Source organism: Oncorhynchus tshawytscha, linkage group LG01 (genome assembly GCF_018296145.1).
Source record: "Oncorhynchus tshawytscha isolate Ot180627B linkage group LG01, Otsh_v2.0, whole genome shotgun sequence".
In the NCBI taxonomy this organism is placed as follows: domain Eukaryota; kingdom Metazoa; phylum Chordata; class Actinopteri; order Salmoniformes; family Salmonidae; genus Oncorhynchus; species Oncorhynchus tshawytscha.
In genome coordinates, this window is record NC_056429.1 from 75820003 (window position 1) to 75839759 (window position 19757).

The 19757-nt window shown below is 39.9% G+C and overlaps 1 protein-coding gene across 3 annotated transcripts in view; it reads left to right on the forward strand.

Moving 5' to 3' along the window:
• The window catches only part of LOC112256847 (collagen alpha-1(XXI) chain), a 63498-nt gene that overhangs the window by 13795 nt on the left and 29946 nt on the right, over positions 1-19757 (forward strand). For 2 of the 3 annotated variants that reach the window (XM_024430393.2, XM_042325596.1), the window contains 5 exons: positions 7669-7842; positions 8397-8474; positions 11485-11493; positions 15515-15604; positions 16643-16705. In XM_024430393.2, coding sequence (XP_024286161.1) covers positions 7669-7842; positions 8397-8474; positions 11485-11493; positions 15515-15604; positions 16643-16705 — 414 coding nt within the window. The remainder of the gene's footprint in view (positions 1-7668; positions 7843-8396; positions 8475-11484; positions 11494-15514; positions 15605-16642; positions 16706-19757) is intronic. The other variant, XM_042325594.1, reaches the window with a different exon arrangement.

The window sequence follows — 19757 nt, forward strand, 5'->3', positions numbered from 1 at the left end:
TAACGTGTTAACAACAATACATGGTTTCCAGATACTCCCGTAAAGCCCGGCTCATTGGCTATCTAGCTAGCTTTGTTTGATCCCGATTGGTGCTTATTTGACACAGATACAGCCGTTCAAGTAATGGCCGCCCACGTCATCGGCGTGCCATGAAGGCATCGCTCTCTGACCAAATATGGTGTCCTATAGGATATACTACACCCCTAATGAAATATTAAAGTCTTGTTACCTTCTAGGATCTCTGAGGAATAGACATGATTGTGATTTGACTTGTTGAAACAACGTTTAGGGTGAGATTTTCACAGATTCATTTCTTTGCAAATTGAATGAATGGAATTACAAAATCGATCTTGCATGCTAGGACCTTTTTAGGATATGAAAAATGATTTTATCTAACAAAACGACACTTCATGTTATCTCTGGGACCTTTTGGATGATAAAACAGAGCAAGATTTTAGAATGTAATTACACATTTCACCTTCAGCGGTGAATTTATTCGTAAACGTATCACGGTGAAAAAACAGTTTGTTGTTAGGAGCTCTCCTCAAACAACAGCATGGCATTTTTTTTCGCAGAAATAGCTACTGTATATTAGACAGTGCAGTTATATTATTAACAAGAATTTAAGCTTTCAGCCGATATAAGACACTTACATGTACCGACATTTGTTGTTTCTCTGAAATCTGCGATCTTGACATAACGCACTGCATGATTTGCAACTGTCCCGTTGACGGGACGCTGATCCTTATTAAACAGGTTAATGTAAAATAATGAATTATGTTGGCTTACACTTACGGCATTTCCAAGGCTGTTTCATGATGATTATTACGGTCGTGTCACTCATGTTATATACTTAGACTATTGTAACAAGACATACGCCAGCATTGTAGACCTACTGCCTGTGTCCAGAGGCCTACTAGGCTTTCATGCAATGGCCATTACACGGAACCCGAACCGGCTGTGCACGTGCGCCATCATGCATGCATTTATTTTGTCCTCCCACACCAAACGCAATCACGACACACAGGTTAAAATATCAAAACATCTGAACCAATTACATTAATTTGGGGACATGTTGAAAAGCATTAAACATTTATGGCAATTTAGCTAGCTAGCTTGCACTTGCTAGCTAATTTATCCTATTTAGCTAGCTTGCTGTTGCTAGCTAATTTGTCCTGGGATATAAACATTGAGTTGTTATTTTACTTGAAATGCACAATGTCCTCTACTCTGACAATTAATCCACACATAAAACAGTCAACCGAATCGTTTCTAGTCATCTCTCCTCCTTCTAGGATTTTTCTTCTCTTGACTTTCTATCACAATTGGCAACTTTCATAAATTAGGTGCATTACCGCCACTGACCACGTTCGTCTTTCAGTCACCCACGTGGGTATAGCCAATGAGGAGATGGCATGTGGGTACCTGCTTCTATAAACCAATGAGGAGATGGGAGAGGCAGGACTTGCAGCGCGATCTGCGTCACAAATAGAACTGACTTCTATTTTAGCCCTTGGCAACGCAGACTCTCATTGGCGCACGCGAGCAGTGTGGGTGCAATAATTGAATAATATAGATCTCAACATTTATTTCGCAACGTACGCAATGCGAGCAGTGTAGTCAGCCTGTTAGGGCTCACTTTGCCACGTATGAGCCCTGGTTAGAGTCCCTGTTGCAGCTTTCACTTTCTTCCGCTACATTGTTGGCAGTGTTGGGATCACTTCCAGCTCACTTCGAGTTATGTGATCTAGTGGTGGGAAGCAATCTGTTTTTCAACATTGTGTTGGGTGTAATTACATTAATATAGCCAGTGTTGGGTATAATTACATTGATATATCTTGTGAACAATGGATAAGCAACAATGGGCGTGATGGATAGAAATAGTCACTACAGGTGTGATCAAGCTTTGAATCAAAGTTGCCTGAAGCTGAGTAGAAAGTGCAATGCCCTGACCAGTTATTCAGAAGAAAATCCTCTGTGACTGTCTAATTTACATAAGTTAACTTACCAGTGTGGACCCAAAACAAACACATTCTACACATTTACAAAGTACCTGTTTAAAGTGTTATTACAACCGTGGTGTTCTTTTGTTACTGAAGCTTATATATCTAATAACCTGACAATGATCCATATCATATGGGTAGACACATAATGCAAGTGTGTTATGCAGCCAAACACAACTATCCTTTTTTAGGACGCAAATCAGTAATATGAATCACTGTTCATCCATCCTGTTCTGATCTAATGAGATGGATGTAGGATTTTCTACGGCCTAGAATCTTGGTTCTCATTGGCGAAGACTGAACTCAAGTTAGGGGTTATATGTCAGACTCTTCTACACCACTTTGCCCAACATGTTATACCCCAGGGGTGATATAACTTGTATCATTATTGCAGGGCTGTGAAACCCATAGCCGAATGGCTTCAGACAGAGCATTTCTTACTGGAAATTGCTGCTGACATTGAACATAGCTTAGGGTTAGGGAATGTAATTAATTTCAGACTCTCCAATACCAACATTCCCAACATCATATACCAAAATAGATTGTAAATAAACCCTTTTTAAGGTGATATACCTTGTATCATTATTATAGGGCTGTGAAACCCTTCAGATTGAGCATTTATCACCATTCATTAATGGGTTTGAGCCAATCAGATGTGTTTTGACATGGCAGGGGTGGTATACAGAAGATAGCCCTATTTGGTGAAAGACCAAGTCCATATTATGGCAAGAACAGCTCAAGCAAGCAAAGAGAAGCAACAGTCCGTCATTACTTTAAGACATGGTCAGTCAATCCGGAGAATTTTAAGAACTTTGAAAGTTTCTTCAAGTGTAGTCACAAAAACCATCAAGCGCTATGATGAACCTGGCTCTCATGAGGACCACTACAGGAAAGGAAGACCAAGAGTTACCTCTGCTGCAGAGAATAAGTTCATTACAGTTAACTGCACCTCAGATTGCAGCCCAAATAAATACTTCACTGAGTTCAAGTAACAGACCCATCTCAACATCAACTCTTCAGAGGAGACTGCGGGAATCAGGCCTTCATAGTCAAATTGCTGCAAAGAAACCAACCAAACCTAAAGGACACCAATAATAAGAAGAGACTTGCTTGGGTCAAGAAACATGAGCAATAGACATTAGACCGGTGGAAATCAGTCCTTTGGTCTGATGAGTACAAATTTGACATTTTTAGTTCCAACTGCCGTGTCTTTGTGAGACGCAGAGTAGGTAAACAGATGATCTCCGCATGTGTGGTTCCCACGTAAAGCATGGAGGAGGAGGTGTGATGGTGTGGGGGTGCTTTGCTGGTGACATTGTCAGTGATTTATTTAGAATTCAAGGCACACTTTACCAGCATGGCTACCACAGCATTCTGCAGCGATACGCCATCCCGTCTGGTTTGCACTTAGTGGGAATATAATTTGTTTTTCAACAGGACAATGACCCAAAACACACCTCCAGGCCATGCAAGGGCTATTTGACCAAGATGGAGAGTGATGGAGTGCTGCATCAGATGACCTGGCCTCCACAATCACCCGACCTCACCCCAATTGAGATGGTTATGGATGAGTTGGACCGCAGAGCGAAGGAAAAGCAGCCAACAAGTGCTCAGCATATGTGGGAAGTCCTTCAAGACAGTTGGAAAAGCATTCCTCATGAAGCTGGTTGAGAGAATGCCAAGAGTGTGCACAGCTGTCATCATGCAAAAGGTGGTTACTTTGAAGAATGTCAAGTATATTTTGATTTGTTTAACACTTTTTGGGTTACTACATGATTCCATATGTGTTATTTCATAGGTTTGATGTTGTCACTAATATTCAACAATGTAGAAAATAGTAGAAATAAAGAAAAACCCTTGAATGAGTAGATGTGTCCAAAACTTTGACTGGTACTGTATATAAAAAAAAACAAGCAATATTGTTAATCAACCAGGTTGTCTCCGAAATAATTATATTATAATACTAGCCTTGCGTTGTTTTTTAAATGTATTAATACCAAAACTGTTTTCTAGGTGTGTCCAAACTTTTGACTGGTACTGTAAATAAATCTGGGCCACAAAATAAGGCAGTGTAGAACACCATTGCCCATTATGCATTGCTCTAATAACTTTCAAAAGATTGTTTGGAAGTTTGCCCCCCAAAAATGTATTTTCTTGTGAATGAAGTCGCACGAAAGTGTGTATTTTCCTTCGAATTAAGTCGAACAAAAATGTGTCTTTTCTCAAGAATGAACACAAAAATGCACAAAATCTGCTGAAATAGTTTTTGTACATTTTTGCACAAATTGTGCTGCCTGAGCTGAGTGTCTTGGATTCCTTCAATTCTTACCTTAGTGATTTTAACAAAAAAGAAAACTGAAGCACTAAAGCTGAGGCTTTTCTGCGCTCTGTGTCTTTGTTACATGTGAAGTTCTTTATTCTTTGTTTCTTCAATGTTCTTTCTATCAATGTTTTGTGATTGCACAACAATAATTCAAATATCCATTGCACTCAATAGTTGCCAATTTGTTAGATTTTCCTAGTCCTTGTTAACCTTTGTACAGTGGTGTAGTGGTACCTGGAGAAGTGGGTATACTCACATTTTCCTATAGTTTTTTACGAGTTTCCCTATTATTATTTTTTCAGGTTTTCACTCTCAAAATAAAATATAAAACAAGAAAAGATGTGGATGTCCTAAGTCCACAAAAATGCTAAAACCACACCAGGAGACTATTTTTGAGTAAAAATAATATACAAAAATATAGCTCCCTTTTAATTCAATTGCGCACCTAGCAAGAGACCATTTGGCTATTTGTGGTTCTGTTCTGTACATTGTAAGCCTACAGTGATTGAGTTTGCAAAACAAATGCCCTCCAGATTTGTACAAATCATCTTGATATCATTCTACCAGGTAGGCCTACTTGGTAGTCAACATTTGATTGGGAAGGTTTTTTGGGAAAGCCTTTAGAAAAGTTCAATCAAACAAAGATTCAACAAAAACTTTCAGACAACTTTTTACATACCTAATTTTGCCCATTGTTGCCTTAGCATTTACTGGTAGATATTATAAGTTGAAACGTCTTTCCTACATTACCGGCTACCAATGACGTTAAATTCTGTGAACTGCTCCATGTGTCTTGATGTATATGAGCTGAGAGGTATTGCTGCCAGATATTCTGCTGGAACTAGCTATGCGTATGGGGCAGATGTGAATGTATTTCACATGCTTTGCAGTTGTGCAGGCTACTTTGTGCATGATTTCTCTATTGTACTAGGGTGAATAAGGAATAAGTATAAATCTTTTTGCATTTAGTCTTCTGTAACCTCTTTCAACATCTATCCAACATATTAGCCCAACACCTGATACAGTTTCAAAATCCTCAAAATGTTTCCTAATCTCTCTCACACAAATATGTTGATATCTAATTCACAGGAGGGATGACACACCCATTTGTGTACACTGAGTCAAAACCATATTGTAGAGAAAATGTGTAGAGAAAATGTAGAATAATCAGACAGTGACACATTCAATACCGCCTCGCACACTCTTGCCTGCATCTAGCTGATCTAGGGTGTAATCATTAGTAAGTTGCAAACAACAGTTTCTATTGGACAAATTTATGTACGTTTATCCCTGTTTAGTTCCGTTTGCTGCCATTTTAGATTTTCTTTTCAACAGAATCGGCAGAATGAATACACTGCTGATCACACGCAAACACAGTTCACTTTCATAACAGCCACATACAAACAGCATGATAATTTTTTTCATTGTATGATTCCTTCTAGCATCTATGTGATCTCCTCCTCTCACATTTTCCATTCGCTTATGGGCTTCAGTGCACAACACATCAGCTGTCTGTGACCAGGTCAAAAAACTTTTCCAAGCCAAAATATATCATAACTGATAACCGCTAGAGCTGTTGCCAGAAAATTGAATTTTAATTTCTCTACCAATTCGTTTTAGAGAATTTGGCAGTACGTCCAACCGGACCTCACAACCGCAGACTACGTGTATAGCGTCTTGTGGGCGAGCGGTTTGCTGATGTCAACGTTGTAAACAGAGTGCCCTATGGAGGCGATGGGGTTATGGTATGGGCAGGCATAAGCTACGGACAATGAACAGAATTGCATTTTTTCGATGGCAATTTGAATGCACAGAGATACTGTGACGAGATCCTGAAGCCCATTGTCGAACCAGTCATCCGCCTCCATCACCTCATATTTCGGCATGACAATGCACAGCCACATGTTGCAAGGATTTGCACACAATTCCTGGAAGTTAAAAAGTCCCAGTTCCTCCAAGGCCTGCTACTTACCAGACATGTTACCCATTGAGCATGTTTGGGATGCTCTAGATCGATGTGTACAACAGTGTATTCCAGTTTCTGGCAGTATCCATCAACTTCGCACAGCCATTGAAGAGGAATTGGACAATATTCCACAGGCCACAATCAATGGCCTGATCAACTCTATGCGAAGGAGATGTGTCGCGCTCCATGAGGCAAATTATGGTCAATGACTGGTTTTCTGATCTATGCCCATACCTTTTTTTAAGGTATCTGTGGCCAACAGATGCATATCTGTATTTTCAATCATGTGAAATCCATAGATTAGCAGCAAACAAAACTATTTCAATTGACTGATTTCCTTATATGTAACTCAGTCAAATCTTTGAAATTGTTCCATGTTGCGTTTATATTTTTGTTCAGTATATTTAGTATAGTTTTTACATAAAAAGCATAACTTTTTTAACGTTTTACTATTTATATTTTTTATGAAACTCACTGAGGAGGAGGATTCTCCCCTTTTTCCTCTGAGGAGCCTCCACTGGTGTTCGGCTAATATGTTGGATAGATGTCTGAAGATGGAAATGCACACAGTCCCGCTTTTCTGAATTCACTCAAATAACAATACTAATAACAGGATATAGTACTACAAGAACAAGAGACCTGCCTAACCTAAGTACAGGGGATCCCTCCCTAATGTAGACTGGATCTCTTTCCTCCACTGCAAAAGCCTATAAGACTGTCCCGCTTTAGCTATTCCATGCTGTCCTAATTTAGCTAGCTATGGTTGGTAAAGCGGGACATCAACAAAAATGACTGAATTCCAAAATTTAAACATAATATTGACAACTTTTTTAAATGTATTTTGATGCACCAGTATATAGAATGCACATTTACACCACAATTTGTCACAGTGCATTATTTATGTCAGTTTTATAACCTTAACATCAAAACAGAAAAAAATATATGTCACTGATCTTACTGTGTGCTTCACTGGTGTGAGCTTCCTGTTTGAAGCTTGCTCTGCCCCCCTCTATGATGTCACACAAATTAAGTGATGTGATTTTGTTAATGCGGTTTCTCTGCAAGGGCTTAGTAACAATAGTTTAGATTTTTCTCTTGTCTGACCAATAAATAAATGTTTCAGGATTAAGCTGTCACAGTTTATATGATGTCCCATTCTTTCTGAATTCACCCCACATAATTGATACAGAGTAGGCCTATAATACTATAATATTCTGATACGCATCAGTGGGGATTAATATGTAAGACGTGAGTAGGCCTATACCTCAAGCCCACTGAAAGAAAGTGGGTATACGGCGTATACTTGTGTATAGCCCCCACTACACCTCTGTCTTTGTATACATAATAATTCCTTATCCTCTTTTTTGGTCAAATAGAAACTATTTGATGAGAACTGGCACCAGTTTAGGCTACTGGTCACTGAGCAAGATGTTATCCTGTATGTTGATGACCTGGAAATTGAAACCCTGCCGTTGGAACCTCCTGTTGGTATCTTCATTAATGGGAAGACCCAGATCGGAAAGTATGTCAGCAAAGAGACAACTGTACCAGTAAGTTTATCAAGAGACAACATTTTGACAACCTGCATTTGTGACTCTTTGAGCAAGACAACTGTTTTTATTGGATCACATTTGAACCTCTACTGGTCTAACTGTTTAACAGTAGGATTTCAAGAGTCAAGGGCCTGCATTTTCCTCTGAAAAATACTGACCTTAGATTAGACAATCTTGGCATGAAGATCCTCCCTGTCCTCTACGTCTTATTTAGTCTTTATTTGGCCATGTTGATAATTGGTGTGCCAAACATGCTAACCTGCAATCAATCATAATGGTGTTGTGTTTTAATTTGTTTGACATGATCTATTTTACAGTCTTCAAACAACTGTTTTTTTTAAGCAAATTTGAGACGTGCAACCAGAATGCATCTGGATTTGTTTTTAAACCCATAAAACTATCGCAAATATAATGAAGTTGTCACTTAAGTCTAAAGAAATAACATCCTGGTACAGTGACGATACAGACTTATGACTCACTTAATCATTCAAAAACTGTTAGGGATTAATTGCTTTTTCCCCAGACTCATGAACGATTCCTATCTTTAACAGTTTGAGATCATGAAACTCAGGATCTACTGTGACCCCGAGCAGAACAACCGTGAGACTGCCTGTGAAATACCAGGAGTTGTGAGTATAAACACCTGTTTGGATCTGTGCTTGTAGTAAATGTGCCACATTAAAACCAAGCTCTATTTTTTAAGGGATCTCATATTTTCTTTATCTGTTCTTGATCACAATGCACCACTATATGCCACCATACCACCATGACTTAGTATCAGAAAATCCAATCCTACGATCCGTAGTGTGTCCAGGGAGTGGCCACTTAGTGGCTCTGAATATATTTTTATATAAATGATATGCATTTTTACCAAGATGTGCACGGACAGCAAGACTCATCAATCTCACTGGAGAAAGCATCCGAGCGAGCGAAACACCGCCCCTCTGTCTTAATGTGTAGCCCATGTATCTGATGCTGTCTGGCTGAAAACCGTATGTAATCAACACGATAGATAGGAATGAGAAATAATTTCATACTTTTGTTTCTTTTTTATTGTTTCTTTTTTATCCATGAATATACGCCACTTTGTAGTCTGAACGTCATTCAACTTATGGTGTTTGTAATAGATGTCCATTTCCATTCAAATGGCGGGTGCCCAGTGCACTGTTTGGAGTAGATGATCGTGTGCATGTAACCTACTTAACGTACTTTTTGTATCAAGACTGGTTGTGTTCATCATGACACATTTAAAGGTAATAGATTTTTACAGTTAAATTACATCTTCACTATAAAGCCCATAACAAATTTTCGACCTTTGTAGGTCCGTTAAAAAAATGAGTCCCCCCTGAAAGTAACGTTATAATTCGCACTCTGGATGCCAATTACAAGTGAATTTACTCCTGTATGCTAATACCCTTATATAGAATCTGACTTTGAACGCAAACACTGTAACAAAACGTTGGAATTGATTAACAGGGAATTGTACCAAACCTAAGCTGAAGCATTTCACGCGTTGAACCATCATAAAAATATATTGAAAAAAAATCCGCCTTGCATCGATTAAGTTCAGCATTTTATGGGTCTGTGCCCCACCTTGGCCACCCCATTCAAAATGACCTGGACATGCCATGGCCTATGATGTTATTTTGAAATCTGATGACATTTAGTCAAAACGTTACTTTCTTATTTTTCTTTTTCAGTTGTGCATTGAAGCATATGGTACCAGGAATACCATTAACCATTATATAACCATTCTTTAATGTTTAATAGATTATTACATGTATCACTTGTGATTTGCTTCATCCTGCCTCTACTTTGGTGGAGCGCCTTTACCTCTGCTTACCTCATGCATATTGCTCTCATTGTTATTTTACCTTCGGACGGCAACCTCTCCCTGGCAGAGTCTGTAATACCTACATTCAAGTTTCAAGCAGATCACCATAGTCCCTGTGCCCGAGAAAGAGAAGGTAACCTGCCTAAATGACTACCGCCCCCTAGCACTCACGTCGGTAGCCATGAAGTGCTTTAAAAGGCTGATCATGGTTCACATCAACACCATCATCTTGGAAATACTAGACCCACTCCAATTCGAATACCGCCCCAACAGATCCACAGATGACGCAATCTCAATCGCACTCCACACTGCCCTTTCCCACCTGGACAAAAGGAACACCTATGTGAGAATGCTGGTCATTGACTACAGCTCAGCGTTCAATACCATAGTGCCCACAAAATTCATCACTAAGCTAAGGACCCTGAGACTAAACACCTCCCTTTGCAACTGGATACTGGACTTCCTGATGGGCCACCCCCAGCTGGTAAGGCTAGGCAACAATCCTCCATACGTGGGCCCCTCAGTGGTGAGTGCTTAGTCCCCTACTATACTCCCTGTTCCCCCGCGGCTGCGTGGCCAAGCATGACTCCAACACCATCATTAAGTTTGCTGATGACACAACGGTGGTAGGCCTGATCACCGATAACGATGAGACAGCCTATTTTGGGTATTTGGTATTTTATTAGGGAGGAGGTCAGGGACCTGGCAGTGTATGTGGTGCCAGGACAACAACTTCTCCCTCAACGTGGGTAACGCAAAGGAGATAATCGTGGACTACAGGAAAAGGAGGGCCGAACACGCCCCCATTTACATTGACAGGGCTGTAGTGGAGTGGGTTGAGAGTTTCAAGTTCCTTGGTGTCCACATCACCAACAAACTATCATGGTCCAAACATACCAAGAAAATCTTGAAGAGGGCATGACAACACCTTTTCTCCCTCAGGAAAAATCACTGGGGCCAAGCTTCCTGCCACCCAGGACCTATATACTAGGCGATGTAAGAGGAAGGCCCCAAAAATGGTCATAGGCTGTTCTCTCTGCTACCGCACGGCAAGCGTTACTGGAGTGCCAAGTCTAGGTCCAAAAGGCTCCTTAACAGCTTCTACCCCCAAGCCATAAAACTGCTGAACAATTAATCAAATGGCCACCCCCCCACCCACCCCCCTTTGTTTTTACACTGCTGCTACTCGTTGTGTATTATCTATGCATAGTCACTATACCTCTACCTACATGTACAAATTACCTCGACTAACCAGTACCCACGCAACTTGACTTGGTACCGGTATCCCCTGTATATAGCCTCATTATTGTTATTTTATTCCTTACTTTACTTTTTTTTTTTACTTTAGTTTATTTAGTAAATATTTTCTTTACTCTATTTTCTTAAAATGGCATTGTTGGTTAAGGGCTTGTAAGCATTTCACAGTAAGGTCTACTACACCTGTTGTATTCGGTGTATGTGACAAATAACATTTTATTTATTCTGTTTGTGAAGCAGTGGCCAAATGCTCCACTGGCTTGGCTATTTATTTCACTACTAATCCACAATGCCAGACCACTGTTTTGCATCTGTGTTTCTGGATTTCAGTTTGGGAGCAACAAAGAGAGAGAGCAACACACTGAAAATACACCTCTGCATGCCAACATCTCTCTCTCTCTCTCTTTCTGTCACTCCCGGCATGACTTGCAATGCTTAATTGACCTTCAATTCAACCTGTGTTATTGTCTTAATGGATTGGTCTATTATGGTGAGATTGCAGGTTGCCAGGTGCTTCAATGACATAATCTCACTCCTTTTATTTCCAGGATGGAGAGGTATGTATTTTGGCTGATGGCTTTGCTTTATTACAAAGAAACCCCTAGTTTCATTTTCATCACTAGAGGTAAGACTTTACCTTAAGTTACCCATATACCTATAACTACACAGGAAGAACTGTAGTTGAAACATTGTAATAACATGTGGTGACAAAGTAACTGCTTTGTAATCACATAGTAATTGCATGGTCTTTTGCAACAACACTTTACCTTAAGTTACCCATATACCTATAACTACACAGGAAGAACTGTAGTTATAACATTGTAATAACATGTGGTGACAAAGTAACTGCTTTGTAATCGCATAGTAATAGCGTTTAGGCACACTTTACATTAGGTTGCACATACCTGTAGTTACATGGAATTTTATGGATTTCAGGGTAAGTGAGTCTAAGCTAATATTCTTTACTTATTTTAATTTTTAAAATTTATTTTACCTTTATTTAACTAGGCAAGTCAGTTAAGAACAAATTCTTATTTTCAATGACGGCCTAGGAACAGTGGGTTAACTGCCTGTTCAGGGGCAGAACGACAGATTTGTACCTTGTCAGCTCGGGGATTTGAACTTGCAACCTTCCGGTTACTAGTCCAACGCTCTAACCCTGCCGGCTACCCTGCCGGCTACCCTGCTGCCCCTGTGCTGTGTTTGAATACCCATAGTAACATACTGTATTCTACATACTTAATGAGTATACACTACATACTATATACTTTTAGTTCACTTTAGTATGCTGTAAACAAATGCTATCCTTTCAGTTGAGCATACTAGAGCTACGCCTGTCTACCGGAAGTTGATTCTGTTGCTATGCAACCTCTTGCTAGCTTGTTAGCATAACAAATTACTAGCTAGACATGTTTGTGTTTGAAAATTCAATCTGGAGAGCCAGAGTGCGCACTGGGAATTCTTAAATTCAGAGCGTTGTCAGATTGTCCATTCCTAACTTCTGAGTGTTTCCCCTCTCTGAGCATTCAGAGCGCACACTGGCTGAGGAGTAGGGTTGTTCCGAGTGTTCTGACCATCACAACAGCACTGCAGTCAAGCACACAAGCTAACTGGCTAGCTACTTCCAGACACAAATGAGAAAACACCTCCCTCTAACCATTTTACTCACCATAGCAGAGTTGGTAAGACTGTTTTCATGTTATCCAGAGTGTTGGTGACTGTAACTGTGCTGGTGGCAACAATTTAATTAGCTTTTTTGCTGACGTTCACTGTCACCGGCATTATAAACGGGTGTTGAGGGTTCATAAATGAGTTATTCTGCGCTCTGGCACACTGAGACGAGAGTGCTCTGTAATCGGAGTTGATAGCCAGAGCTAATTTCTGTCCATTGAGAACGCACAACGACTCTACCGCCTAGCTAAGACTGACGTGAATAATTAAGTCAATAAACTTTGGGTAGTTACTTAGATAGCATATAATTAATATACTGGCAAGTTCGATGTATTAGTAGCCAACTAACGAGGTAGCTAGCTAACATTCCTGGTAGTACCTACTGATGTAATGATATGCTATGCGGTTCGTAAGGATAGCGTAGCCAACACATTGTCAGCCAACATAACGTAACATAAAAAGGCATTACTTTATTACATTGCTCAACATTTTCTTAACATTTGTCGTAATTATTTAAAGCAATTCATTTGTATCCGCTCTCGTCGGACTTCGGCTACATATTTCTTCCGACATTTTCTTCAAATCTGAAAATGTTGTGAAGACCTGCCCATTTCTTGAAGAATTACATTATGGGCCCTAAAAGTACGGAAACAGTGTCCACTGCGTGTATACTTTGTATTTTGGCAAATGTACGGTAGTACGACATCCAGGAACTTTTAGCATACTAACTCTATCCATACTGTGACCAATAAGCATACTACATACTGTACTCAATTTACATCACAAAAAGTATGGTTAGTGCGGTTAGTATGAGTATTCAAACACAGCTAAGTGTGTTTGTTTCTTGCTATAAACGTGTAATATAGCCCCTTGTCTCTAGAACTACAGTTGAAGTCGGAAATTTACATACACTAGGTTTGGAGTCATTAAAACTTGTTTTTCAACCACTCCACACATTTCTTGTTAACAAACTATAGTTTTGACAAGTCAGTTGTGTCAAGCACAAAGTAGATGTCCTAAGTCATTTTCCCAACAATTGTTTACAGACAGATTATTTAACTTATATTCACTGTATCACAATTCCTGTGGGTCAGAAGAATACATACACTAAGTTGACTGTGCCTTTAAACAGCTTGGAACATTCCAGAAAATGATGTAATGGCTATAGAAGCTTCTGACATCATTTGAGTCAATTGGAGGTGTACCTGTGTATGTATTTCAAGACCTACCTTCAAACGCAGTGCCTCTTTGCTTGTCATCATGGGAAAGTCAAAAGAAATCAGCCAAGACCTCAGAAAAACAATTGTAGACCTCCACAAGTCTGGTTCATCCTTGGGAGCAATTTCCAGACACCTGTAGGTACCACATTCATCTGTACAAACAATAGTATGCAAGTATGGACACCATGGGACCACGCAGCCGTCATACCTGGGGCGTCAGGTAGCCTAGTGGTTAGAGCGTTGGACTTGTAACTGAAAGGTCGAATCCCCTAACTGACGAGATAAAAATCTGTTGTTCTGCCCCTGAACAAGGCATTTAACCTACTGTTCCTAGGCTGTCATTGAAAATAAGAATTTCTTCTTAACTGACTCAGGAAGGAGATGTGTTCTGTCTCCTAGAGATGGATGTACTTTAATGCAAAAAGTGCAAATCAATCCCAGAACAACAGCAAAATAACTTGTGAAGATGCTGGAGGCAACAGGCACAGGAAACAAGCAACAGATGCTGGAGGCAACAGTATCTATATCCACAGTAAAACAAGTCCTATATTGACATAACTTGAAAGGCCGCTCAGCAAGGAAGAAGCCACTGCTCCAAAACCGCCATAAAAAAAGCCTACGGTTTGCAACTGCACATGGGGACAAAGATTGGAGAAATGTACTCTGGTCTGATGAAACAAAAATAGAACTGTTTGGCCATAATGACCATCATTATGTTTGGAGGGAAAAGGGGGAGGCTTGCAAGCCGAAGAATACCATCCCAACTGTGAAGTACGGGGTGGCAGCATCATGTTGTGGGAGTGCTTTGCTGCAGGAGGGACTGTGGCACTTCACAAAATAGATGGCATCATGAGGGTGGAAAATTATGTGGATATATTGAAGCAACATCTCAAGACATCAGTCAGGAAGTTAAAGCTTGGTCGCAAATGGGTCTTCCAAATGGACAATGACCCCAAGCATACTTCCAAAGTTGTGGAAAATGGCGTAAGGACAACAAAGTCAAGGTATTGGAGTGGCCATCACAAAGCCCTGACCACATCCTATAGAACATTTGTGGGAATAACTGAAAAAGTGTGTGCGAGCCAGGAGGCCAACAAACCTGACTCAGTTACACCAGCTTTGTCAGGAGGAATGGGCCAAAATTCACCCAACATATTGTGGGAAGCTTGAGGCTACCCGAAACGTTTGACCCAAGTTAAACAATTTAAAAGCAATGCTACCAAATACTTATTGATTGTATGTAAACTTCTGACCCACTGAGAATGTGATGAAAGAAATACAAGCTGAAATAAATCATTCTCTCTACTATTATTCTGACATTACACATTCTTAAAATAAAGTGGTGATCCTAACTGACCTAAAACAGGGAATTTATGATTAAATGTCAGGAATTGTGAAAAGCTGAGTTTAAATGTATTTGGCAAAGGTGTATGTAAACTTCCAACTTCAACTGAACGTTTACAAAGTCATTTTGTTGGTAGTGTCTGCTGTGTCAATGCTTCTGGGCTGCTGAAAGCTAAATGATAAGGCTGCTGCTAAGAGACATGAACTGAACGCACTCTCTTGGGTTCTGTTGTCTGAGAGTGTCTGTTAGCAGGAAATCAGATAAATAATTGATTAATAGTATAGCTTAGTGAAAGCTATGTAATGTGTGATTAGTGAATGATGTGGTTCTTGTTTATTCCAGTGTGCAAATGGCCCTGGTGATATAGACGTGGACCCCACTTCAGAACCCTGTACCTGTCCTCCCGGACCCCCTGGCCTTCCAGGCATTAAGGTCAGTCAGAAGGCTTACACCCCGAGACTTGCCAGTTTCTAAATCCAGTGTCACTTCCTTCCATCCGGAACATGCTGCTGTGCAAATCAAATACACTTCTGAAAGCATTCCACATTTGAACAGTTTTGTAACTAAATGTTTTGTCTCCCCGCAACTTGCATGAGCAATTCGTCCAACACCAGGTAAGTACAGCCAAGTAGAAAGATAAGGTTGAAGCAGATGTGGCTGTCTGCCTACAGTACATCAAGGTGACAGCAATGCATTGGGTTGTGGTTGGGAGATGTTATCAATAACACATGCCCCACTGTCCTACGTCCTTATTGATGGAAATAATAGGACTAGTTCCAGACTGTTTGGCAAGAGATTGACACGTTGACTAAAAGTAGAAACAGATTGGCTTCTAGGCAAAATTAGATTTACTGAAATGGGCCACAAAATAAAATGCTCTGTGACCCATTTCATTGTTCATAGAGCATGTGCCAAATAATTATAAGATGTTAAAACTAACACTAAAGCTTTGAAGTAGCGTACCTTTAAGCAATATTACCATAGCAACTGGTTCCTTTATTCTATAAGAGTGTACAAGGTTTCAGACATGTTTGTGTTTATAAGGGCAATGTCATGCATGGGTGCAAATCCTGTTTTTCAACAGGAAAAGATTGCTCAACAAGGTTTTGATGGTAGATCCAAAATGCTACAAGCATGGCTGGTTCACAGATGGACATTTTGGGCTGATATATTAACAGGAATTGTAATAAATGGCATCTTGAATAAAGTAAAGTTAAACCTATCCTGCTGAGACATGCCCTTGGAAAGATGTGTTTTACTGATAGTCAGTAAAGCCGTGACATAACATTTTCCAGGAAAGGTCAAAACCATTACTGTTTGATGCTCCTCACAAAGAACATGTTTTAAAACAATTTGCAGCATGCAATCGAAAAACGGTTTCTGAGTAGTTCAACGGTTTCATGAGTGGTGCACTTGCATTGTTTTAAGGTCCAAATGGTCCAGTCAATAAGCTGCTGTTTTCTCTTTCAGGGGGAAGCAGGAACAATGGGAAGGCCCGGTCAAGCTGGTCCTGCTGGTGCTGATGGTAAGCCTGTGAGTACTCCATCATTTTATATTCAAACATCCACTCACTCAACACTCATCAGAATCCAACACTTTGGAGAAAATCAATGTATCAATAATGGATGCACAGCTATATGGGACACAGCTATATTAATCCCAGTAAACATTCCCTGTTTTAGGTCAGTTAGGATCACCACTTTATTTTAAGAATGTGAAATGCCAGAATAATAGTAGAGAATAATTTATTTCAGCTTTTATTTCTTTCATCACATTCCCAGTGGGTCAGACGTTTACATACACTCAATTAGTATTTGGTAGCATTGCCTTTAAATTGTTTAACTTGGGTAAAATGTATCGGGTAGCCTTCCACAAGCTTCCCACAACAAGTTGGGTGAATTTTGGCCCATTCCCCCTGACAGAGCTGGTGTAACTGAGTCAGTATTGTAGGCCTCCTTGCTCACACATGCTTTTTCAGTTCTGCCCACACATTTTCTATGGGATTGAGGTCAGGGCTTTGTAATGGCCACTCCAATAATTTGACTGTTGTCCTTAAGCCATTTTGCAACAACTTTGGAAGTATGCTTGGGGTCATTGTCCATTTGGAAGACCCATTTGTGACCAAGCTTTAACTTCCTGACCGATGTCTTGAGATGTTGCTTCAATATATCCACGTAATTTTCCATCCTCATGAAGCCATCTATTTTGTGAAGTGCACCAGTCCTTCCTGCAGCAAAGGACCCCCACAACATGATGCTGCCACCCCGTGCTTCACAGTTGGGATGGTGTTCTTCTGCTTGCAAGCCTCCCCCTTTTTCCTCCAAACATAACGATGGTCATTATGGCCAAACAGTTCTATTTTTGTTTCATCAGACCAGAGGACATTTCTCCAAAAAGTACGATCTTTGTCCCCATGTGCAGTTGCAAACCGTAGTCTGGCTTTTCTTTGGCGATTTTGGAGCAGTGGCTTCTTCCTTGCTGAGCGGCCTTTCAGGTTATGTTGATATAGGACTCGTTTTACTGTGGATATAGATACTTTTGTACCTGTTTCCTCCAGCATCTTCACAAGGTCATTTGCTGTTGTTCTGGGATTGATTTGCACTTTCGCACCAAAGTACATTCATCTCTAGGAGACAAAACACATCTTCTTCCTGAGCGATATGACGGCTGCGTGGTCCCATGGTGTTTATACTTGTGTACTATTGTTTGTACAGATGAACGTGGTACTTTCAGGCCTTTGGAAATTTCTCCCAAGGATGAACCAGACTTGTAGAGGTCTTGTTGATTGATTTTGATTTTCCCATGATGCCAAGCAAAGAGGCACTGAGTTTGAAGGTAGGCCTTGAAATACATACACAGGTACACCTCCAATTCACTCAAATTATGTCAATTAGCCTATCAGAAGCTTCTAAAGCCATGACATAATTTTCTGCATTTTTCAAAACTGTTTAAAGGCACAGTCACTTAGTGTATGTAAACTTCTGACCCACTGGAATTCTGATACAGTGAATTATAAGTGAAATAATTTGTCTGCAAACAATTGTTGGAAAAATTACTTGTGTCATGCAAGAAGTAGATGTCCTAACCGACTTGCCAAAACTATTGTTTGTTAACAAGACATTTGTGGAGTGGTTGAAAAATTAGTTTTAATGACTCCAACCTAAGTGTATGTAAACTTCCGACTTCAACTGTACCACACCCCCTTGGGCCTTATTTCTTCAGTAAAGTACAGTACTTGGCAAGAGCACTTGGCTAACTCTAAAGGCTGTTGCTTCCTACTGGGAGGCAGGAGAAACTTTGTTACTCCTACTGGTGTGATAACTGGGCTCATGAGGAGGGCCAGATGGAGACCATTCATATATCATTATTTGCAGGAAAGCTTTGTGTTTTAAATAATACGTCCAGATCTACATTATCTAGAATAGATCGTAGTCAAATGTAAGTAATCATTGCTGCCACAATTTTTTTTAACAAGCAGTATATCTGCAGAGACTGAGAGTAGACTTTGATATAGTGGTCTGGTTGCCACTGAAGATATTGAAACATATTTGGTCTTCACCTGATTATATGTTAAGTGGCCTTTAGTCTGAATATAATGATTATGAAACAGACCACGAAGATAGTCATTGAAGCATGTCCTCCCTGAGATGCTCTGTAATATCAAACAAAAAGAGAAGAATGTGTCATTTCATTTGTGAAGGTGAATGTCGCTCTGACATACAGTACAGTGTCTAGGTTAATGATAAAGTGCCTACATATCTTCGCTCTATGTTGGTGCGTGGTTTCTTTGTGTTGGAGCGGAATTGTCTTACCGGAATTAATCGAATAGACCACTTAGAGTGTGTTGAGATTGCTAGCTATGATGGAAACATGATAAAGACCTTGAGGGGAATATTACATTTGTATGAATGAAGCAAATGTTTTAGGGGAATGCATGGTCATTGTTTCCATGAAAGAGTACAGTATATCGTACCTTGCAGGGGAACCGTCACTGTGACAGGATAAATCTTGTAACTTGATTTAGAAGGTGTTTGTGCGTTAGCAGTCAGATTTCGTTGAAACTGTTGAGCGTGAAAGGTAACAGTCTCTGCGTGAATACTCACATAATAACTTTGAAATTCAGTAACAGAAAACATGAGTGGCACTTTTTCTGATATTACTTGTTTGCTTGTACCAGCTCTATTACTATCACACTGAACTTGTGGGGCTGGTTACCCGGACACAGATTTAGCCTAGTCCTGTACTAAAAAGCAAGCTCAGTGGAGAATCTCCATTGAAAGTCATTTTTAGGTTAGGACTAGGCTTGATCTGTGTCCGGGAAAACGCCCTGTAATCTTTCAGTATTGTTTGCCCAAGTGGCATATGAATTCAATTTTTGAATATCATCATTATTCAAGGTCAAGTTGTGTTATTTTCTGCCTAAACTATATCATGGATAAAAGACCTATTGTTTCAGTCATTTTCATGACTTCAATTTGTTCATTGTTTTCTGTCAATGAACTATGTATCAACTCGCTGTTCGGATGACATTTTGAAGTCATATATTTTCATTGCTTTTTCCATTAGAGGCTTTGATATACTGTAA